The sequence below is a fragment of the Rattus norvegicus genome, chromosome 13 (genome assembly GCF_036323735.1).
Source record: "Rattus norvegicus strain BN/NHsdMcwi chromosome 13, GRCr8, whole genome shotgun sequence".
NCBI lineage: Eukaryota > Metazoa > Chordata > Mammalia > Rodentia > Muridae > Rattus > Rattus norvegicus.
Window position 1 is genome coordinate 102,875,135 of NC_086031.1, and position 25,031 is coordinate 102,900,165.

Sequence of the window (25,031 nt, forward strand, 5' to 3'; positions counted from 1 at the left end):
TTTATGAATTTACCCCAAAAAAATACTAAATCAAAACAAACTCCTATATAAATGTATTTTCCTGTATCAGAAGAATATTTCCTAATAAGTACTAATAGTACACAAAATAATCAAAGTGACATTGAGATCTCTTACTTTTTTCTTCTCATACTTCTAATATTAAAAATATATATTCTAAGACTAAATATTAAATTAATTTACTAATGTCAATATTAATAGCAAGTATTAACACTGGATAAGACTTTATTACCAAGCATAGGGTCGGTTCTCCTGTACAGTGCTGCCAAAGTTAACCTTTATAACCACTCCATAAGTAATGATATTTTTCTATTCATATTTTATAGCTTAGAAGAGGTACGCAGGCCTATTACTCAGTGACAAATTACTTAGTAGTATATGTGAGGCCCTGAGTTTGATTCTTGGCACCACAAAATAATAACCATGTTAAAATTAATGTGGAAATCGAAATGAGAGCATGAGAGGCCTACCAGAGATCACACAGGTGATCCAGTATAGAGTTTGGGTGGACTGAACTTGCAGTTTGAAGGGGTGGAGGAAAGGAATACAATTCAAAACAAATATTCATTCATAATAAGAAAATAAATTATAAATGTAAAAGAAGTCCAGGAAACCTCATTTACATTATCAAATGTTGTGTGCATGTATGCATGCATGTGCATATGTGTGAATGAATATGTATCTGTGTATATGTGTATGTGCATATGTGCATGAATGTGTGCATGTGTGTGAGTATGTGTGCATTTGTGTCTGTGCCTATATGTTTGTATGCATGTATGTGAACATGTGTGTGTGTGTGTGTGTGTGTGTGTGTGTGTGTGTATTTCTATACACCCATGTTACTCATTCAGAGATCTGATGAGGACATCTGTTGTCCTGCCCTGTTACCCTCTGCCTTATGACCATGAGACTGGGTCTCTCACTTAACCTAGAACTACGCTGGTGGCCAGCCCCAGCCATCCTCCAGTCTTGACTCTCCATGGTGCTGGAGTTAGAGGTATGTGTTCAGCCATGCTAAACTTTTACCTGAGTTCCAGGAATCTGAACGCAGTTCCTCGTGCTTGTGCAGCAAGCAACACTTACCCACAGAGGCATCTCTCTAGTATCCAGCACAGTTTAAAATATCTATATCCCATAATTCCTGGCATCCTTCACCATGATTTGCATGTGTCGTTCCTTGCCTGTCCAGTTGACCCTGGCACTTTAGCAGATTTTTGTTGCAGTTCAGTTTTTCCCTCTCATGTGATTGATCACAATATTCCAATTTCCAATTGGATGAAGTTTCCAAATATGGTTTTCAGTAACCCCAGCTCATTGTTATGCTTCATAAACAGGTAGGATAAGTGTCAGATTGGGGGAGATCTCTACTGAGGATCTCCTCTGCATCAGAGTATTTCAGATTTCCTTCTCTGGAAGGGCTCTGTGGTGACTCTTATCTGTGGAGCTAACTGAATTAACTGTATTCAGTGGATAGTGTCTGTCTAAAATAGCGGTTCTCAAGTTTGCAGGTCACAACCCCTTTGGGGGTCAAACACCTCTTTTACAGGGGTCACATATCAGATATTCTACATATCACATATTGATATTACAATTCATAACAGCACCAAAATTACAGTTATGAAGTAGCAATAAAAATAATTTTATGATTGGTGGTCACCACAACATGAGGGACTGTATTAAAGGGTCATAGCATCAGGAAGGTTGAGAATCACTGGTCTAAACTATAATTCTCTCTACTTGACTCCTGTTATGGTCAATGTCACCACCTCATCTGTAAATCAGCAAGTTGATTTTGGATACATTGATTCAAGCCCTGATACAGTGTTTCATTTCAGTATTATTACTTTGGGAGTGGTCTGAATTTCATTTCAGTTCTCCACTTCATGTCAGAAATATTTTAATTAGATACCTATTTTCGTGTTTGGTATGTGTATGCATCTCCTCGTATGTACAGGTAGATGTACACAAATACATACACACACACACGTATGTATGTATGTATGTGTGTATGTATGTATGTATGTATGTATGTATGTATGTATGTATGTATGTATATTGATTTCCATTGTGGAAATCATCCCTTAGATGCAATCCACCTTCTTTCCTGAAACAGGTCTCTTACTGCTAGGTTGACGGCTAGTGAGCCCTAGGGATCTGTCTGTCCTTATTCTTCAGTGCTGGGACTACTGTTAGACCTGGAGGTGGGGGGACCATTTCTACGACTGTCTGATTAGAACAAGCTGTGTTCATAAGTGTTCAGGGGACTGCCCATACAACTGCCTGCCTGCCCTAAGTTGGGGTGTCAGAAAGCAGTCCCTCATTGGCCTTTGAGGTCCCTTTTATGGTGAAGGGTTAGAGCTGATAGAAAAGAGCTGTTGAGATGATCAGCTGTTAGCACCAGGACAGAAGAATGGGGAACTCGGGGCTCAAGGCTGCCATGGGGTAGATACCAGCAAGAATCCATCATGTGGAAGGGAGGTCATCACCGGTGTTCAGGAGTTTAGCAAGGCAAAGGAATGGGTGTGTATCAACAGGTTACATGGTCAACAGAGGTGGAAAGACATGGTTTGCAGGATACGTTAGGCTTAGGAAACAAACTTACTCTTGTAAGGTGTGGAAACTTAGTAACGATGTATAACAATGTATGACAGTGTATGACAATGTATAAGCAATGTATGAGAGTGTATAAGAAATGGATGAGAGTGTATAAGAAATGGATGACAGTGTATAACAATGTATGACAGTGTATGACAATGTATAATAATGTACAACAATGTATAACAATGTATACCAATGTAGCTCCAGTTTTGGTTGCTCAGGTGCCCAGCTTTTTGGCATGGCTTCTGCAGGTCAAACTGACATGGCTTCTGTGGGTCAAACTCTGGTCTCATATTTACAAAGCAAATACTTCACCTGTTAAGGCATCTCTTCTACCATTCTTTTTCATTTTCTCCACATTTATCTAATGTTTTTTCCTTTAAATCTTTCCTTCGTTGAACCCCATTTAGTAGTCTCTGAAGTTTCACATCCCATCTCTCCCAACTGCAGCACGTGTGCATATTCTGGTCTTTGCAGCTTTTTACGGGACTAACCAAAGCCCTGTGAGAGTGAAACTCTTTTCATATTAATACTAGCCAATGTATGCATTGAGGTTTTATTACGTGTGTTTGTTTACTTATCGGTGTGTGGAGGACCATGGGGATGTTTGCCGTGGCTCAAGTGTGGAGATCAGAGCAGTCCGTGGGAGTCAGTTCCCTTCTTACACCACGAACATCCCAGGCCACAAGGTCAGGTCATCAGGCTTGAACACAAGCACCTCTACCCACTGGGTCTTCTAAGCCACCCCACTCTCACCCTACCTTTGGTGTCTAGTGGCATTTTGCAGGTACTATGTGGCATGAGTTACTGCACAGGAGAAGTTGAGGGGAGAATTAATTCAGTTGCTGTCTGTGACACTAGACCTTAAATTGGCCTACAAATAAAGTGTAAGAGAATGTCATTCTTCTCTTGGTTTGGGGTCTTGGAAAATATATTTATGCCTCAGAAACATCTTTTTTTTTTTTTTTTTTGGTTCTTTTTTTCGGAGCTGGGGACCGAGCCTCAGAAACATCTTAATATGAGTTTATTGTTATTTTTTATGCATTTGACTCTAGAATAGAATGCATCTACTGATTTAACCCACATAAGCAAAGGTCATTTTGCTTTGAGTTTTGTTTTGATTTGGTTTGTTTCACTCAAGATGACACCCAGGATGACCTTGTATTTCTGATTCTCTTGCATCAGCCTTCTAAGTGCTGGGTTTGCAAGTCTATGCCATTAATCAGGCAGGTATGGTTTTTTTCTTTTCTTCTTAGTCAACTGCCATATCCTTTCATTCAACAAACAAAAATGTATTGACTCTATATTCAAAAAAATCACTCTTCTGGGTGTAAAATTATTAAAATTTCACACACACACACACACACACCCATCTCTAGATCATCCAGGAGCATCATCATCTGTGAGGTTGTGAAATGCTTTCCTTCTTGCTCTTCCTCTTTTCAATTTTTGCCAGTGTGTCTTAATTATGAAAGCTAATGAGTTTCATTATGACTTTCTCATCCATGCATGCAATGGGCTTTGGCCGGTCTCCTTGTCAGGCTCCGCCCCCATCCCCCGTCTCCAGCAGTCTGATGCACACAACAGTTTTTAAACTGAGCAATCATTGCATTAAGCAGATGAAGAAAGCTAAGTCTGGGTTGCACCATTGTGTCAGAATCCGGAACACTGTGTCAGGTCTCTAGTGAGGCAGCTTGACCCGGTGGGGAATTGACACCCACATAGAAGCTCACACTTTGTCTTCCAGATGCTGCATCATCTACACAAGGAAATAGAGGGAAACAAGCTTGAGCCAGCCTGGGATTTATTGAGTGTTCCCGGAAGAGTGAATGTGATTGTCTTAACTCTGGTTTTAAAAGACTAGTTGAATTTGGGTGGCAAAAATATTCAGAGACAGAGATAACAGGACCAAAATGATAGAAAGGAAAACAGAGTAAAGATCACTGCCCTCGAGGACAGATTTTTAGCCTCCTAGAGAATTCTTTCCAAGTTATGAACTCTCATCTTCAATTAAAGTGCATCAAAACATACTCAGGCATACCTGTGCATGTACAAGTGCACACCCACACAAGCACGAATGCAATTGCCTGAGGTCTTTACACCCTTGAAGTCTACCCATAGGCCAATCTTCAGAATCACCCTCTTCTCCTTCAGTATGACGGTGACAGATAACCAGTCACATGTTTCCTTTCAAAAGAAATAATTTTATTAATTTTAATTATATGCTTGTGTGTGAGGGGTGTATGTACATGCCTGCAGCTGCCCCTGGGGACCACAGAGGGCATCAGATCCCATAGCGCTGGAGTCACAGGTAATTTGCAACCACCTGGCAAAGGTGCTAAGAACTGAGCCTGAGTCCTCTGCAAAAGCAGCACCTTAGTTGCCAAGTCCTCTCTTGACCACTGATTCCTCTCACTGGCAACCAGTGAAGCGTTTCTCAAATTGTGATGTTCCTCAACTCCTACGAAGTGAGACTGGCGTGGTTCTGGAGTGCTGCCTGGACACCTAGCCCTGGTAGCCATGGTGGAAAAAGCAGAGGCTCAGTGCTTGTAAAACAGAGGGGGTGGGGGATTCTCTTTATTACTTTGACCTTCGGACACAGTGAAAACGGACAGGTTCTCAGCCCTCTCTGTTCCTCTGCTCTCTCTCCTCCTGCTCCTGCCCCATGGTTACAGCTGCTCACGGATCTGCTTCTGTCCACCCAGCCATTCTCCATATCCGCCGGACAAGGCTTGGACCCTATAACACAGTTCTAAAACCTGGCCTCTCTCACCGCCTGGCATTGTGAGCCTTCCACGACACCGGCCTGGCTCGTAAAACAGCCCTTTATGTACTTTATGACTTAAACTCTTTTATTTGCCTGCAGGAGCCCTTTAACAAAATCACATTGAATTGACTTTCTCACACCAAATCAAATCTCCCTGGTCCCAGTTCAGTTGTCTTTGTCAATATGTATTTTATAAATGGAGTGAATTAACAGATGCTGTAGGAACAGAAGTGCTGGGGTAGCGTTTATGGTTTTTAGTGCTCTCTCTGGGCGGATGAGTTGTGTGGAAGTAGTATACAGGTATCTTGGGATGAAAGTCATTCCCTCGGATATGTATTCTTAACCATTTTCCCTGAATATATTTTAAATCTCTTTATTACACATTTTCCCTTAGTGTTTTGCGTATATGGTTTTATCGTGTATGCTGTTAATCTTGGCTTGGACTTGATGTATCCCTTAGCATTAAAAGACAAAATTAAAACCTTCTCCATCACTCAGAGAGAACAGAAATTTTCTGTTAGCCATGAACAAGATTATTCCCTGACTTAAGATTATGTTTCCTTATATACATTATAAATTAGGTCCATGCGGTCTTTGATAGCAAATGCTTCTGAAATTATTTCATAGCAGAATTCTGGGTTTACATGCCCTAGACTCTGCACTGAGAAAAATTAATGAGGGGCCACCAGAAAAATAAATATTTTCTTTTAAGTTTTGCATAGAAGAAGGGGGTTAGTGTGGAAGTCCAGGGTAGAAGAGCTCTCTGGAGGAGATTGTTCCCAAAATGTCTCCACAGGACCATGAAAGTCCTTTGAAATCTAATCTAATCATCTATGTATGTATATATACATATATTCTAAAATGTATGGCAGCGGTTTGGGGAGCAGGTGGAGCTGTTAACTCAGTTTTGTGGTGGTGACCACAGCTCCATCTACTGGTTAACACAAGCAAGAGTGCCCTGTTTTAATTTTTTTTAATCTTTTTTATTTTTTTAGTACTGTCCCCTAATTTTCTAAGTGTTTTCTGAAGACACTAATTGTAATCTGTTTCTTCTCTCTTATATGCCCGAAATGCAGAACCCCTTGTCCTAAAACATGACACATGTAAACTAAAGACCAGAGTTTACCGTGAGTTTTCCTACCCAGGACTGGTTTACTCTCTACTGTATTTTTCTTGGAAGGATAGTATTTATTTCTTAGTTGTCTTTGGTGAAGGCGTAGCACAATTTATAGACTTAAACTATTTACAAATCACCAGATGTGTTGATAAATATTTCTTCATTAGTCCTAGACATTAAACAAATGCTGGTGCCACACTTGGGTAATGTGAACTTCCTTCTAGTTCTTTCTCCATTGTCTACAGTAGAGGAGAAGGCATCCACCCACTGTCTACATGTTGTGAAAGAGGATGTGGACCTGAAACATAAACACCTACTCTTGTACATATTGATAATTCCTATGTCTTGTTCAGAGACGCTCTCCACGTTCATATAAATGTGTTGGGGAGCCTTTGGAAGAACAGACCAAGCCATCAATAATGCATGGTCTACCTTGTTTTTCTTTGGGCATATTTAAAATTGTGACTTCTGTGTGTCAGAGTTCAAAAGTCAAGTGCTGTGCGTGATAAATTAGGCAAGGGTCAAAGGTTGTTGCCATGCCTTTCAGAAGCTGGCCCGTCTCTGGATTTGCAGCTCATTCATGCTGAAGTGATGCACCATGGGTATTACTACCGGGCCCCGCTCTGCAACATCTGCTCTCCCTAAGTGAGTTAGTGCACGTCAGACATCTTTATGTCAGAATATCACGGTGATGGATGCAGTCTTCAGAAAATGCTGCATAAAAATCTGGTGTGCCGCTCTGGCCATTAAGTGAAATTACTATTTAAATTAATGGCACTGTCGTGGTTTATCTGTGCAAAGAATGAACGCTGATTAGAGTATTAAGTAATTAGCAATTTATCACACTGGAACAAGGTTGATAATAATTAAAGAAGTAATGGTTTACCAAGGAAACTAGAAAGGGAGTCACTTCTTGTTATGTGAGTGAAATCTTGCCTGAAAATTCAGAAAAGCCAAGACGAAGCCCTTTGACAAAGAAAGCATCCTTTTTTTTTTTCTTTCTTCTTCCCTCCGTATAAAAACAGTTCATTATCAAAATTTTAGTTGACCTGTCAAAAGTCCCTCAGAGCGATCAGATGACTGATTAGGAGTTTCGAATTAGGTCAATGTCTGCATTTTGATTTCATACTTAAAGCATGGTGAAGCCATGCAGTAATTTGAAAGTAGAGGGGGAGAATTGCTCTCCTCCCTAAAAGGCCGGTTTTCAGACTTTGATTGCTCCTTAAAATGGAAACACGAATAGTTTTAAGAAAATTACTAGAGAAAAAGATGACAGTCAAGGATCCAAGGTTGTATTTTAATGTCTGATCCAAAAGCAGCAGAAAGGTAATGGCCACACAATACCAAACCCAGCCCGGGGAGCCCAGTTTCATTTCTGTGTGTCAAGAACACACATGTATAAGTAGGCATTTTGCATGAATAAACCTGTCTTTACCCACATAATTAAGACTCAGTCTACAATGAGAACCCTGCCGTGCATATTTTATTATCGAGAACATGACCCAGGAAGGTTAATAAAAATTATTAATATCATAGTTTACTTTCAATTACTTTGAAGAGTTGTCATGTCACATTTAGGTCAGCATGATACATCAAAACTCTATAATGACCAGTATCTATTATTAGTCACATATGCAATTTTTAAATATTTAAATTTTTTGAAGTATAAACAGCAGTGTGATTGATGGTTCTCCAGAGCCCTGACTGAACAGCATCTTCCTTTAAGGGACCCACTGCGCTGAGGTCTACCAGATGACTTAAAAAAAAAAAAAAGCTTCAAAAAGTCTTTGGTCTATTATTAAGACTGCTGTTCCTAATATGGGTGTTTGTACAGGACCAGATTAAACAATTCAGAACCCAGAACACTTGGAATTCGAGGTTCTTTGTGATATCGGTCGGGACTAATAATAAACAAACAGAACTCTAATTAAAATGAATGATTCATCAGGTTGCAGCACGGCCAGATGCAGATTCTAATAAGACAGCGTGGTAACATGCCATCTAGGCACCAGCATTTCCTGCATACTCCAACCCCGGAGTACTGTTTATTTAACCGGTGCCTTTATGTCTAAATGTATGCTAGGTTTCTTCCTCGGCAATAAATGACAGGCGTTTGGTCAGCAGGAGAAAAGTCTTTTGGTTCTTTGGGTAAGAGAGTGAGTGATTCTCGCTGTAAGGCCACTTTCCCCAGCCTGATGACCACATTATCTGACAGATCTGAGAGATTCAGAAAATAGTGGCTGGCTACCATGTTGTTTTTCTGTGACCATGAACATGTTCTACTAGTTTGAGGTATATATTTATATGTGTGTGTGCACACATGCATGGCTCTGTGTGTGTGTGTGTGTATGTGTGTGTGTGTGTTTTGTGTGTTATGTGTGGGGGGGGTGTTTGTGCATGTGTGTATCTCTGTATGATGTGTGAGTGTGTGGTGGCTGTGTTGTATATGGTATGTGGTGTGTGTATGTGTGTGTATGTGTGTGTATGGTATATGTGATATGTGTGTATTTCTGAGTGTGTGCATCTCTGTGTAATGTGTGGGTGAAGTATGTGTGGGTGTATGGTCTGTGTGGTGGGTGTTGGTATGTGGTGGATGTGTGTATGCTGTGGTGTGTGTGGTGGGGATATGTGTCTGTGTGTTGTGTGTGAGAGGAGGGTATGAGGGTATGATGGTATGTGTGGTGTGTGTATATGTGATGTGTGTGTGCATGTTCTGATATGTGTGGTGTATGTAGTGTATGTGTGCTGTGGTGTGGTATGTGTAATGTAGGGAGATGGTATGTCTGGTGTATGTGATGTGTGTATGATGTATGTTTTATGTATGTTAATGGTGTGTGGTGAGTATAGTATGGGGGTGAGGGTGTGGGGTGTGTAGGGTGTGGGGTGTAGGGAGGTCAAACCCCTCCCCCAAATTCTTCCAGTTCTCCCTACGCACCCAATTTTGTGTTCTTTTTTATCTTCTTAAATCCATCAAGATCAATTAGTTCCCCCTAAATGTATTCTTAGATGCCTGGCCTTCCACTGGAGAAGAATCATCTCACCAGGGCTCACACTCTTAGAACAGAGCTGAGCTCCGCAGCCCCCAGCACTAACAAATTCTGTTATAGCCTCAGCAATGGAGAGACTTCCTGTCAACTCCTCACTCCATCCTGGGATTTGGGATGACTTGGGCTTGCACAGACATCAGAAGCAGTAACCACCATGGCTCACTGTCCTGGTGTTCCCTTATAGGCATCCACAGCCCCTTGCAATCCTTCTAACCTTCACTCCACAGAAGTCCCTGAGCACTAGAAGAAGAACATGGGGTACACATTCTATTTAGGGCTGAATATTCTATGGCCTCTTCACCTTCACATCTTGGCCAACATGGCTACTCACCATCTTTTTTGTGACATGCACTATTAGAGGTACAGCTGTTTGAATAGTTGCTGTTATCTTGGTAGGCATGGCCTCACATACCACAGGACCCCAAGGTGGCCTTACACTTACTCTGTCACTGAAAATAACTTCACACTTCTGATCCTCCTACCTCCACCTCCCTAATGTTGGCATCACGGGAGTGTACCGCCATCTTGGTTTCCATGGTGCAGAGTGGAGAGCAAATATAAGCAAGCACTCTGCCCACTGAGCCACATCCGTGACCCAGTTGTGCAAACCCAGTGTAATTCTGGGAGAAAGAAAGGGAGATATGGCGGTTTCAGACTTCACAAGAGCCCAAGAGGCAAATGCTACACCCCAAAGACAGGCAGGGGCTCACATAGCCCTTACCAAGGACTGCTTACCTGAGATGTCACTACCTTTCCGTCTCCCTTGTGAATTTCTGGAGCTTTCTCTCTAGGCCCCTTTAGTCAACCTACTTGTGCAACATGATGTTATCATCACAAAGGGGACAGGCAGTTTTGACAGAAACCCGATCTTTTTTTTTTTTTTTAATGGAGTGCGTGCGGGCAGAGTCTGGCCCAGCCAAATGATTTCCAAACAGTTCCTCCAGTGTGTTCATTTCCTAATGAGTGCCTGGTGCTCTTGGTAAGAAGGACCCTCATCGCACATCTAAATCACCTTGGTGGGGGAAATGTTACCTTTACGGTGGCTCCTCCACTGAAACTGCCCGAGTCTGACGTTTTTACACCAAGCTTTATGGCTGCCTCAGTTTTCTTCCCTTTTTTTATTTGATATTCATATATAACATTTTACTGCTGCAGGAATGCTGTGTTGCGGGCAGGATTATGTGAATATGTCGGATACCATATGCTGTTCAGCTTCCAGTGGAGACTCTAAAGCACACGTTAGAGGGAGTGACCCCATGCCAGTGAGATGCTGCCACACTGAACTTATTCCAGAGAGCCAGCAATGCTGTGATGGAGTTGGATATAATCCCGTGAAATACGTTTGCTCTGATGAGATTTCAGCGGGAATGGCGACGGAGGTAATTGACACGGAGCCTCTCCGGAGGTGCCGCTTTGGCGACGGAAAGAGAAACACGTTGTTCATAACTATTTTTCTAAAATAGGAATATAAAAACCCACGGGTGCATTATTCATTTTTGCATTCTATCCATATTAATACAGAATGAGTTTGTCATGATTGATGCTAGTGCAGTGAATTCTAAAGGAATTCCTAATGATTAGCTGTTCTCCGGGAAGCTTTACCCGGCACTTCGAATGAGTGGGGGGCTGGAGGTGTGTGCCCCTGTCCTCCCTGGCCCCGATACAGCACCATTTACAGCCCTGGGTGAGGTGGTTGCCAATGGTGATGCTTCATCCCAGCTGTCAACGTCCTGTGATGTAGAATTACTGAGAACTACACCTCTGAGTGCGTCTATGGGTGTGCTTTCTAGAGAAAATGGCTGAAGATGTCACACTCACTCCAGGGTGTGTGTAGAGGCATAGGCAGCACCATTCTGTGGGATGGGCAGAGAGAGTGAGCTGAGAAGCAGCACTCAACCTGTTTCCTCACCTAAGACCTGTGGTCACTATCTAATTCATGAAAATGGGCCTCTCTGTGGACTTACTCTGATTCACCCTAAGTCTCGTGGTCGCTGAAGCCTCGGAGATGGAGCTCACAGCCTTGCACGTGCCAGACGAGCATTGACTCTATCAGTGAGCTGTGTCCCAGCTTTTAAATGGTGTAGGGGAGGTATCATTTTATCCTGGAGTCCACCACCTTCCCTTCTGGGGAGTCTAGTTTCACAGTTGGTTTGATAATTTACAGTTACTTTTGTCTCAGTCTCCACATCTCCATTGCTCTCGATCTCCTTTAATCTGTTAGCATTTTCTTCTAGCCCTTCCCATCCACTGATAAATTCTTATATTTAACCTCAATGAGGTGTTGCTTTGAATTTATGTTTTGACTTTTCTATTTTTTTAAAATGGAACCATCTTGTCTTAAGGACTTCTGGGCTGGGGAGACTATGTTTATGATTTTGATGGTATTGATAAGGTTGCTTTTCGCTGTTTTATTTTTTTGGATAGTATCACTTGTTTACTCAGCAGGGCTTTGACCCTTCTTTTCTTTGGTCCACTCTTGCTTGCCCGAAGCCCATTCATCTTTGTTGTTGTGCAATCTCTTCTTTCATCAGAGGCTGTCTGGGGGCTGAGCACCGTCATGGTCTGTCTATCGGTGGGATGCATGGCAGGGTCGGCATGTGATAGGGAGCTTGCTTGCCAGGGAGTCAGGTGACTGAGAATGGTAGCAAGTATCCTAAGACTTTAGGCCAGCTTGGGAGTGGGTTTGCCTAGCTGCCAGCTATGCAGAGACTAGGAAGCCAGTGGAGAGCTCCTGCCCTGTGCTTAGCAGGTTTACCTTCCCTTCTGCTGTTTTAAATCTGGGTCCTGACTCTGCCCTGCAGTGTCCCTCTCTGCTCCTCTCAGACTCATTGGCTCTTCTTCAGGTTCTCTCAATCTGGCATGCACTGCCAGCTGCAGACAGTCACAGTACACACACATACACATAAACACACACACACACACACGCATATACACACTCACATACACATATACACACGCACACTCACATAAACATATACACACATACACACACATATACATACACACATACACATACCATATGCACACACACATACATATACATACACACACACACACACACACACACACACACACACACACACAGTGTGGACACCCTGCCTTAGAACCCACTCCTGGATCCATCCACCCCCGGAGCCATCCACCCCCGGAGCCATCCAACCCTGGAGCCATCCAGGGCAAGTTTTCTAATTTTTCATGCCATACCAGAGACCTCGACCAGACAAACACACCCCTGTTATCTATCAGTCCTGCCTAACTACTAAGCCAACCACACATTTTAGAGTTTTGTTGCTTAAACAGGCGATGCTGGAATAGAAAAGTTCATGTAGGTAATGACTCCAAAGAATATGATTTTCAGCTTTAATTAGATATAATTGTGTGTGTGTGTGCGCGCACGTGTGTGCGCATGTGTCTGTGTGTGTGTGCATGTGTCTGTGTGTCTGTGTCTGTGTGTGTGCATGTGTCTGTGTGTCTGTGTCTGTGTGTGTGTCTGTGTGTGTGTCTGTGTGTGTGTGCATGTGTCTGTGTGTCTGTGTCTGTGTGTGTGCGTGTATGTCTGTGTGTGTGCATGTGTCTGTGTGTGTGTAGTATGTAGCATGACTTATTATGTATACATTAGAAAGTGATCATTAAGTGATTTAGTATATGTGTAACTTCACAAAAATGCCAGCTTCAGGGGAGGGAGGGAGGAGACACAAACACCAGTTTCTTTCTGTTTTTAAGTTTCTGTGAGTAGGGTGTGGTGGAAATGCTTCAGATCTGTCCTTTCAGCGGCTGTATTTTGTTTGGGTTGGTTGGTTGGTTGGTTGAATAGAAATATCCATATCACATTAAATATTAGCCAGGCAGCAGAAAGCAGTGTCATTTCCTGGCACCTCACAAGCAAAGAGCCTAGGGATCACAGTGGGAAGGGAAATCAAAGACTCTTGTCTGGGTTGTCCTTGGATACCCACTGCCATAAATATATACACATATATATACATACACATATGCACATATGTGTGGTATGTGTGGTGTGTGTGTGTGCATGTGTGTGTATACCTATACATATACATATACACACATATATATATATAATCAAACTAGAGAGCCTCTGCTAATACACATGGGCTTGGAAGTTGGTATCTTCACTGATAACGGAAGAAATAGCTGGTCTGAGGAAAGGAAGCCATGCCTCTGACCAGCACTGCTCCTGCCTCTCCAAACAGCTGCTTTCCAACTTTGACAAATAGTTGGAATGGCCTGTGTGTTATGTCCCTGCCTCTTCCCTTAGACGCCCTCTCTTTATTTCATATATGTAATCTGTTCTTTGCTGTCCCTTGGATAGGCTTTGAACAGAGAGGACGATAAACACGTACTAACTTCCTCCTCTTAATGGAATCGCTGCCATGTTTTTCTGAAGAAATGTTATTTTGATGAACTCGGAAAGAATAATTTAACCTCTCGTGAAAGAGAGAAGAGAAATCAAATTTTAATATGGAAACTGTTTAAAATCCATTTATTACTTATATACAGGAATGCAATGTGGATCTGTGCCTTGTGACTATTGCCTTCCCTATGGCTCCTATAATTTAAAATGATTAAGCACTTAATTTCCCCAGATTAGAACATTCACTGGTGAATATAAAGAACCTTTTCCTCAGAGAAAAGATTAACAAGTGTAAATAATTATAATGACAATATGTAATACTTAGCTGTTCTAAAACTATGTATTGGGGATCTAACCTGTCTTTTTACATTTTTGCTACATTAATTTATTTGTGTCTTGGAGTCAGGGACACCTTTGTGCCACGGAGAAGTCAGAGGATAGCTTTGTGAAGTTGGTCCTCTCCTTCTGCTATCCAGGACCCAGGGATTGAACTCAGACCTCCGGCTTAGCCTCAGGAGTATTATGCACTGAATGGTCTTGCTGGGCCAGTGTCAACTTTTCTTATGGCACAGAAGTGCAGATTCTCTGAAATCCCATCCTATATTTTTTTTTCCAAAGTACCACATGGAAATATCAAAGTTTATATCGAAACCCACAGTTCCTGTTGGTCATGTATGCTCTGAGCTCAGGGCCATTTCAAGTGTCAGGTCATTTGATTCACAGACCAAGACTTCCTGGTGAATTTATTTCCAATTTATGCACTCATACAGAAGACGCTTCGATGGTATATGACGCCCACATTCCCAGTAGAAAGGCACAAACCCGAAACTGTTATCCAAACTATTGCCTTCCATAGTCTCTGCCCCTTCTGGTACACAGCGCTTCTCCATTCCATGTTTTAAAGTGTTCATTCATCACAAGGGTAAAACGTTTCACTTAAGTGATACAAAGATGCACTCCACAAGGCTAAAGACAGTTGTCTCTTTCCCAACAGGAAACCAGAGTATGTGCCACTGTCTGCCCAGCAACCATGAGAGCCACAGCACACTGTGGCCAGTGCGACTTCAACGCCACCACCCATATCTGCACGGTGTCGAGAGGGCCTCTCAATCCCATAGGGAAGGAAACAGCAGAAGGACTGTGTTCCACAGCAGAGGAAATAGTTCATTCTGGAGATGAAAATACACGCTCTTTCATAGGTAAGGGATGCCACCTGCTCCCCGTGCCGTGAGAGGTCACAGCCAGTGCAGACTCTGTTCCTCTCTGACAACCCCCTACATGTCAGTCAATCAGTTCTACCGTGCTTTTAGGCCAACTTGTTGCCCAGTAATCCACGACACAATCTGGATGCGCTCACACTCAGTTATTTAGAACTTTAAGTCTGTCCTTCAGCAAGGATAAATGCTATTTTAAATTAAATTTAAAAAAAAGAGAATTAAGAATAAGAAATAAATAAGCTATTTACGCCTTTCTGGAATATTCGATTGATTGACAAATTAATTTCCATTCTCAAAGTTACGAAGTGACTTTTACTGAGAGCAGAGAATGGATTGTGCTGTGCTTGGAGGCAGGAAGAAGGGAGAAGCCTGTCAGCCTGCCTGGGAGACCTGAGAGCATTGCTCTAAGGAAGGAGATCACTCCAGAATGGGGCTGTCCCCCAATGGTGAATCATTCTCAGACCAATAACCACAGCCACTGAGATATTAACTCCTAGCTACCATTTTTTGCACTTCTGGACTAGTCTAAGTAGAAGTGCTTAGCATTCAACACTGGCTGAGCTGGGTGAGACGCTCTGAAGAGTTGAAGATTATCTCTAAATTAGCTCTGCTATTTATTACGGTTTTATTATTCGAATGTTTACCAAAGTCCTTACAGAATAACCTTGTTTTGAGCAAAAAGTGTGTGTGTGGGGGGGTGAGTGTGATATACATTGAGCCAGAGAGCGTCGTTTTAAGTTACATAATTCCTACGCGGTCCAGTTAAATAGACAAAGCAATGTTGTATTCAACATGAACCACAATGACCTTACTTAAGCACAGGCAGTGAACACATCAAATTTCAGGAATGGAAAGTTCCAGATGGGATGCCAGACTAGACAAGAAAGCTTACATAGGGAAGGAGGAGCCGGGGTAAAGGATAACCAATTGGCATTTATCCCCAGCGCCATGCGAGGTAGTCAGCACACCCTGCGTACTCCCAAGGCAACCGTCTAGTGTGATCCTAGGAGGCGAGGGAACAGAGGGTCAGACCTAGAAAAGGAGCTTGCTGTGGGAAGCTGACAGCACACATGCAATGCGTTTTGAAGCATGAGGTCTGGAAGCTTCGTGTGGGCAAGCAGCTTCCTTCAGAGCGCTTGGCACCTCTCTCGAGTATGCTTCCCTCCCGCAGCCCTTCCCACAGTCCCTCATCGTCCTGCTCAGGTCCAAGATGACAATCCTTGGTCCAGGCTTTCTGGGTCAGCCACAAACACTTTTATCCCTGCAGCATCTGGCTTACAAAGGTCACCCACTTCACTGTATGGCACTTACCTGTCTTCCCCTCCAGCCTGAGATGCTCTTATAAATGGTATATTAGGATTTAACACACTACTCATAAACAAAAATTACTTAATAAATGAAATAAACAATATAACATTAGGAAAGGCTTCAAAACAGACCAGAGTCTGACCAGCCTCAGAGTCTCCTGCTGTCAGTTAAATATCACACCCTCGGACCCTCATCTTAAATGACTGGGTTTCCATCCCAGAGAGGTCCCTGCTTTTATCTGCCACCTGCAATCAAGTCAAGATTTTGAAGGGCTCTCAAAGCATACTTGCAGGAGCCTTCTTCCGAAATAAATAGATGCGCTGCTGATGTGACATTATAAGGGCTTTTAAAACCTACACTCCAGATTGCTTTGCCTGACAGAAAATCGCTATAAACTGAACATGAGAAACAAACTTTATTTGTAGCAGTGCTGTGGTAGAGATCAGTGCCTTATCCAGTCTTAACAAGCACTCTCCTATGGAGCTGCATCCCTAGCCGACTCCTGTGTATTTGTTTTGAAACAAAGTTTCACCAGCTTGCCAAGGCTGGCCTTGAACTTGCTACAATGCCCTGAGCTGACTTTGAGCTTATGATCTTCCTCTACTGTACTTGTTCATAAAAATTGTTAAGCCCGTGCTGAGAAGTCCATTTACTGTGTACTGTATGCATTTAGGGCTTGCCACTGGGATTAGAGAGCCTGCCAGGAGGCTCATTGCTCCATTAATTAAATTCATTAATTGCCTGGATTCATCAGTGTATGCCTCTCCCTCCCTGCCTCCCTGCTTCCCCTACCCCATTCTTTCTTCTTCCTTCCCTCCCTCTCTCTATCCCCCCTCCATCCCTCCCTCTGTCTAGCCCTCTGTGTGTGTGTGTGTGTGAGAGAGAGAGAGAGAGAGAGAGAGAGAGAGAGTGTGTGTGTGTGTGTGTGTGTGTGTGTGTGTGTGTGTGTGTGTTCTTTATATATACTAGATATTAGTCCTCTTCCAGATGCGGAGTTGGTAAAGATCTCTTCTCATTCCGTGTGCAATCGTTTTATCCTACTGACAGTGTCCTTTGCTTGACAGAAGCTTTTCAGTGTCCCCGTTTGTTAATTGTTGATCTTTAGTGGCTGTGCTTTGCTGTTCTCTTCAGGAAGCTCTCCCATTCCCTGATGCATTCAAGGCTGTTCCCTACTTTCTTGCTCTCAGGTTCTAGTGAAGACACTTTCTTCTTCCAATTGTATACTTCTGGCTTCTTTATTGAAAATCGGATGTCCACAGGCATGTGGATTTAGGGCTAGGTCTTTGGATTCCGTTAGATTAAATTCCATTGATCGGTGTATCTGTATGCTAATACCATGCAGTTTTTGCTACTGCAGCTCTGTAGTACAGCTTCAGATCAGGGAAGATGATACTTTCAGAAGTTCTTTTATTATACAGGACTGTTTTAGCTATTGTGTGCTTTTTGTTTGTTTTTTCACATGAAGTTGAGCATCATTCTTTGAAGGTCTGTAAAGAATTGCGTTGGAATTTCAATGATGGAGAGTGCATCAAATCTGTAGATTGCTTTTGGTAGGATGGTCATTCTTACTATGTTAATCCTACCAACCCATGGGAGATCTTTATATCTTCTGACATCTTCTTCAATTTCATTCTTCAAAGACCTGAACATTTTATTACACAGGTCTCTCATGTTCTTGCTGAGATTGCCCTTAGATTCTCAGATACTCTTGTGAAGACAGTTTAGCTGATATTTTTTCCTCAGTCACTTGTCATTTCTATATAGGAGGGCTACTGTTTGTTTTTTACTTTATCTTATATCTAGCTACTTAGCTGAAGGAATTTATAAGCTTTAGGAACTTCCTGGTAAATTCCGGGGGTCACTTATGTATACTATCATGTTATCTGCAAATAGCAATACTTTGACTTCATTCCAATTTGTATCTGTTTGATCTTCTTGTTGCTCCAGCTAGAACTTCAGCTGCTATATCAAATAGATATGGAGAGAGAAGACAGCCTTGCCTTGTTCCTAGTTTTGGTGGAATTGCTTTGAGTTCCTCTCCATTGAATTTGGCGTTGGCTATTGACTTTACTATGTTTAGCTATGTCCCTTGCATCTATGATCTCTCCAAGATTTTTATCTGGAATGGGTGCTGGATTTTTGTCAAAGGCTCTTTTGATGTCTAATGAGATGATCACATGGTTTTCTTCTTTCAGTTTGTTTATATCATGTTTATATTATTACATATTATTACATTTTTTGTGTGTAATTCTTTATTGAATCTTCGTGTATCAGGATGACTGTGGCTTCATAAAATAAATTTGATAGTGTTGCCTCTGTGTTTATTTTGTGGGATAATTTGAGGAGTATTAATATTAGGTCTTCTGCGAAAGTCTGATAAAATTCTATGCTAAAACCATCTGACCCTGGACTTTTTGTTGTTGTTGTTGTTGTTGGTGGTGGTGGTGGTGGTGGTGGTAGTGGTGGTGGTGGTGGTGGTGGTGGTGGTATTTCCTTAGGGGTTACCAGTACATTTAAATTGTTTAGCTGATCTTGATTTAACTTTAGTAAATAATATCTATCAAGAAAAATTTCCATTTATTTCAGATTTTCCAATTTTGTGGAGTACAGGTTTTTGGAGTATAGCATAATCCTTTGGATTTCTTCTGTCTCTGTTATTATACCTTCCTTTCTGTTTCTGATTTTGTTGGTTTGGATATTCTCTCTCTGCTTTTCACTTAGGTTGGATAAGGGTTTGTCTGTCTCATTGATTTTCTTAAAGAACCAACTCTTAGTTTCATTGATGCTTTGTGTTGCTCTCTTCATTTCTGTTTTATAGATTCACCCCTGAGTTTGGTTATTTCCTGCCCTCTACTCCTTTGGGGTGTGTTTGCTTCTATTTGAGAGCTTTCTGATATGCTGTTAAGTTGCTAGTATGAGATCTCACTAACTTCTTTATGAAGGCATTTAAGTGCCATTAACTTCTGTCTTAGCATTGCTTTCACTGTGTCCCATAAGTTTGGGGCACTAATTTTTATTGAATTCTAGGAAGTCTTTATCCATTTTTTCCTTGACCCAGTGGTCACTGAGTAGAGTTGTTCAACTTCTATGAGTTTGTAGACTTTCTATTGTTTCTATTGCTGAAGTCCAGCTTTAATCCATGGTGATCTGACAGGATACAGTCCATTATTTCAATTTCCTTGTATCAGGTGAGACTGGCTTTGTGACCAAGTATGTGGTTCCTTTTTGAGAATGGTCCATGAAATGCTGTTAAAGAAGAAGTGTGTGTGTGTGTGTGTGTGTGTGTGTGTGTGTGTGTGTGTGTGTGTGTGGTGTGTGAGAGAGAGAGAGAGACAGAGACAGAGAGAGAGAGACAGAGAGAGACAGATAGACAGACAGACAGAGAGATGTTCTGGAGATAGTTAATAGTTCATTTGACTCATACTCCATTATTTGTTAACTCCATTATTTCTCCATTTAATTTCTGTCTGGATGATGTGTCCATTGAAGAGAGTGGGGTGTTAAAGTCTCCCACTATTAATGTATAGAGTTCAATGTGTGGTTTAAGTTTTAATAATGCTTTTTTTTTAACAAATGTGGTTGCCCTTGCATTCAGAATATAAATGTTAAGAATTGAATTGTCATCTGGATTTTTCCTTTGATGAGTATAAAATTTCCTTCCATGTCTTTTGATTAATTTTGGTTTAAAATCTATTTGGTTTAAATCTATTTTGGTTTAAATCTATTCTATATTAGAATATCTACACCAACTTGTTTCTTGTGTCCATTTGCTTGGAAAATCTTTTTCCAAAACTTTACTCTGAGATAATGTTTATCTTTGATGTTGAGGTGTGTTTCTTGTATACAGAAGGGTGGGTCCTGGTTTTATATCCATTCTGTTACCCTGTGTCTTTTTACCAGGGAATAGAGTCCACTGATATTGAGAGATATCAATAACCAGTGATTGTTAATTTTTAATGTTATTTTGTTGTAGCAGTAGTAGTAGTTGTTGTTGTTGGTGGTGGTGGTGGTGGTGGTGGTGATGGTGGTGCATATGTGTTTGAGAGCTTTCTGATATGCTATTAATTCGCTAGCATGGGATCTCACTAACTTCTTTATGAAGGCACTTAAGTGCCATTAACTTTCCTTTTAGCTGTTGTGAGACTGTTTATGGCCTCCATTTTCATTAATGTAGTTAGCTTCCTTAGATCAGAGCTTTTCTTCTAGAATTTTCTGTAAGGCTGGATTTGTAGATAGATATTATTTAAATTTGACTTTGTCATGAAATATATTATTTTCTCCATCTACAGTGATTGAAAGTTTTGCTGGTTATAGTAGTCTAGACTGGCATCTGTGGTCTCTTAAGAATCTTCAAGACATCTGCCCAGGCCTCTTGGCCTCTTTCCCTTGCAGCTCTCTTTATTCTGTGTGTTTAGTGATTGTGGTAATTCTGTGGCACAGGGACTTTCTTTTCTGGTCCACTTTATTTGATATTCTTTACACTTCTTTTATCTTTATAGGCATGCCCTTCTTTAGATTAGGAAAGTCGTCTTCTATGATTTTGTTGAATATTTTTTCTCAGATCTTGAGCTTGGATTCTTCTCCTTATTCTATTGCTATTATTATTAAGTTTGCCTTTTCATGGTGTCCTAAATTTCCAAGATGTTTTGTGTTAAAAATTTTTTAGATTTAACATTTTCTTTAGCCAACAAATCTATTTTTTCTACCATATTTTCAACCCCTCAGGTTCTTTCTTCTATCTCTTATATTCTGTTGGGGATGCTGAGTCTACAGTGCCTAGATTTTTCCATTTCCAGAATTTCCTCAGCTTGTATTTTCTTTATTGCTTCTGTTTCCATTTTCATGTCTTGAACAGTTTCCTTTACCTGTTTGTTTGTTTGTTAACAAATGAACGAAAAAGATCTCTTGGCATTCTTTAAGGGGTTCATTGATTTCCTCCAATTTATTGTTCATCTTTTCCTTGATTTCTTTAAGGGATTTTCTCCCATTTCTTCATCAATGATCTCTATCATCATCAGAAAGTTGGTTTTAAGGTCATTCTTAAATTTTTCTTATGCTCCAGCTGCTTTGGAATATTCCGGTCTTTCTGTCTCTGATGGTGCCATATTCCATGGCTGTCATTATATTCTTATGCTGGCATTTAGGCATCTGGGTCTGGGCGATTAAAGTTCTGTTTCCTCTTCGGTCTTCTTGTCTTTGTGGCCTGGACTTCTGATGACCTGCTTGAATGATGATCCACTAGGAAGTCTGTGCCCAGGTTTGGAGCTTGATTTCTGACAATCAGCTTTGCCTGTCATGCAATAGGGGGGTCTTTGTTCTTCTGACTAGTGTAACCTGCACCTGAGCAGCCTGAGTCTGGTGAAATTGGGGATAAGGACCAGTCTGAAGAGTGGCTGGTAAGGCGGGAGTGGAGAGGTTGTGGAATGTGTCTTTGGGGACCTAGCCTAGGGAGTAGGGCAGTTCGGCTGGCATGGCCTCACTCACCTGTCCTTCTGACTCCCGTCTTACTCTTGAGATAGGTTCCTCCACTGGTCGAGTGCTCTGGGATCCACCTGTCTCTACCCTGCCCATCCCCAACCCCCATGCTGGGATTCCCACACTGCCGAGCATAGCTTTTACCATGTATCCTGGATGTGTGGCCACACCAGTCCAACAATCACTACACAGTCTGAGAGTCCTCCCTCCAGCTTCTCAGTTGTTTCTCGCTTCAGAAATGATAGTTCCTTGCTGTGAGACGACCATCTCCACATCTAGTTAACACTTCTTTTTTCATGCTCTATAAAATAGATTTTTATTTATGCACAAAGGGGTAAGAGCATTAAATATTGGTTCTAAATGTTTAGATCTTGATTTTAGGGGGTTAGAGACATGAGTCTCAAAGTAAGAGTCTGTTTTTGTGGAGGACCAGAATTCAGTTCCCAATACCCCTGTGGGAGTCTCACACCTATCTATAACTCCAGATCCAGGGGATCCAGTGGCATCTTCTAACCACTTCAGACACAAGCACAAACACTCTCTCGCTCTTGCTGTCTCTCTCATATAAACACATACAGAAGAGAGAGATGCAAATAATAAAAATTTAAAAAGTATTTGACTTTAATTTTTAGTATGATGGTTATAAAGAAAGAAAGGAATAAAAAGATAAGCCCTCAGAGTCTGATTTTTGTCTTCCAGACACAGACCTGGAGCCCAGCACTGTGTATGAATATAGGGTTTCTGTGTGGAACAGCTACGGGCGAGGATTCAGCCAGTCTGTTAGAGCCAGCACAAGAGAAGATGTGCCTCAAGGCGTCACGGCCCCTAGGTGGGCTAGGACAGGCAATCATGAAGATGTTATTTTCTTGACGTGGAAGGAACCCACACAGTCAAATGGTATTGAGCTACTTCAAAAGTAGAATTACCAACTTTGTAACTTCCTACAGTTTGGAAATGACTGCAATCCACATTGACATGCCTCTATTCAGTGGGAACTGTTTACTGATAAAAGGAAACCCCTCGTGTCACTTCATTGCTCATCGTTTTGAGACAGAATAAAATAACAGTGCTAAAAATTATCCCTCAAACCTCCCGGACCATTGCACCTACCCGAGCTGCTTTCAAACAAGCAGATTATAGTTGAAATCAAAATTGTCCTATTATCGAAAGTAAATCCTTTTAGTCATGAACAGAGATAAACATAAATGACTCTGTTCTGCATCCTCCCTCTGGTAGTATCATTAAGAACTACTTGAACAAACAAACAAAAAACATGTTATATTTTAAAATGCTACAGTATCCCATTTCTTTTTTTTTTTTTTTTTTTTTTTTTTTTTTGGTTCTTTTTTTCGGAGCTGGGGACCGAACCCAGGGCCTTGCGCTTCCTAGGCAAGCGCTCTACCACTGAGCTAAGTCCCCAGCCCCCAGTATCCAATTTCTTTAGAAATTCCATGACAGGGCTGTTGAGACAGCTCAGTAGTTAGAGGACATGCTCCACCATGTCTAACTACCTGAGTTTGATCCCTGGGACCTGCATGGTAGGAGGAGAGAAATGACTCTACAAAGTTGTCCTCTGACCTCCATAAAGTTGACCTCTGACCTCTGACCTCCACACAAATGCACATAAACATATGCATGTGCATGAAGAAGTATGACTGGGAAAGTTCTATAGCATACTTGCTGTTTGAAAATATTTAAAGTGGCATGACACACAACAGTGTTGTTCTACCTTCCAGGTCCTATTACTCACTATATTCTCCTCCGAGACGGAAGGGAGCGCTTTCAGGGAGCAGCGCTGAGTTTCACGGACACACAGGGAATTCAGCCACTCCAGGAATATTCATACCAGCTGAAGGCTTGCACAGCCGCTGGCTGTGCCGACAGTTGCAAGGTGAGAAGAACTCACCTAACTGTGGGAAGAGTCGTCCAGGGTGAGGGCTGTGTGAACTCACATCCTAGGTATGATTTTTCCAGAGAACCATGTCTTCTTGGCACTGAGGAAAGTGTGTATCGTTGGGCGATGTTTACATGTGAAAGGGGAGATCCTCTCAGAGCCTTAACCACGTACTAGTCCTTCATTAAGAACAGTAAACTCTTAATTACCAGTGATTCTTTAGTAGCCCGTTCCCATTAATTATCTCTGGGCAGTCGCTGTGATAATTCCCCAGCCGGCCCAGCCGGCCTCACGACGAGGGTTGGTGTTAGTGCAAGAAAACAGTTCATGCCCAATAAATGTTCACATTAAGGCCAGGTCTTTACATCCTAAGTACACAGAGTTCATACGACATGAGAAGAAATTTGAGGGTAAAAAAAAAAATTCCAATTTTGAAAGAGACCAAGAGTTGAGTGGTAATGGCAGCTTTGAGAGGCACTTGGTGACAATGATTCCACACTGGCACAGGGATCAATACCCTCCTTTCCCAAGCAACAAAGTGTATCCTAACACTCTCAGGATCAGATGAGCCACCATGATGCAGGTTATTCTGAGGCCACCTATTGCGTTCTATTGCTTTCGCACTTGGCCCACGGACCTTCCTCTTTCCCAATGGCATGGCCATGTGACCATCCAGTCTTACACCTCTCAGATTCCAGAACGTTGAAGCAGACTTAGAAAACTCTTTACATCCTTCTTAGTCAAAGGTTCTTCATTATATGGTATAAAATGGGATAGGACAGTAGTATTCTACAAAGCCATAAAGTGTCCAAAACTACCCATCAGTTTATAATATCATGTCATCAAGATTTGCCCGCACTTAGAAAAACAAACATATGAAGGGGCCGTGTGGATAAGCGGTGTCAACCTTCAGCAGCAGCCTTGCTACAGAATAATAAAGGCCCAGATTTAGGTTCCTGGGAGCAGAACGAGAGGCTGGGAACGTAGTCAGTTGGTAAAGGGCTTGATTAGCCCTTTAGAGTCCTGGTTCAGTGCCCAGCCTGGCACTGCAGAAACCAGGCATGTGCTGCAATCCCGACCTTCCTAGGGGTGGCAGGAAAACCAGGAGTTGAAGTCATCTTCAGCGACAGTAAGTTTTGGGCCCACTACACATAGCATCTTGAAAAAGAATGGCAAAGATGTGACAAGATACAGGTGACATAATATGCAGGACTTGATGTG

General features: G+C 41.8%; 1 protein-coding gene across 1 annotated transcript in view; it reads left to right on the top strand.

Moving 5' to 3' along the window:
* Ush2a (usherin) overlaps nucleotides 1-25,031 on the top strand; it is a 666,448-nt gene that overhangs the window by 506,352 nt on the left and 135,065 nt on the right. Inside the window, exons 50-53 of the mRNA NM_001302219.1 lie at nucleotides 10,703-10,926; nucleotides 14,911-15,115; nucleotides 22,616-22,813; nucleotides 23,653-23,807. Of these exons, the coding sequence (NP_001289148.1) occupies nucleotides 10,703-10,926; nucleotides 14,911-15,115; nucleotides 22,616-22,813; nucleotides 23,653-23,807 (782 nt within the window). The remainder of the gene's footprint in view (nucleotides 1-10,702; nucleotides 10,927-14,910; nucleotides 15,116-22,615; nucleotides 22,814-23,652; nucleotides 23,808-25,031) is intronic.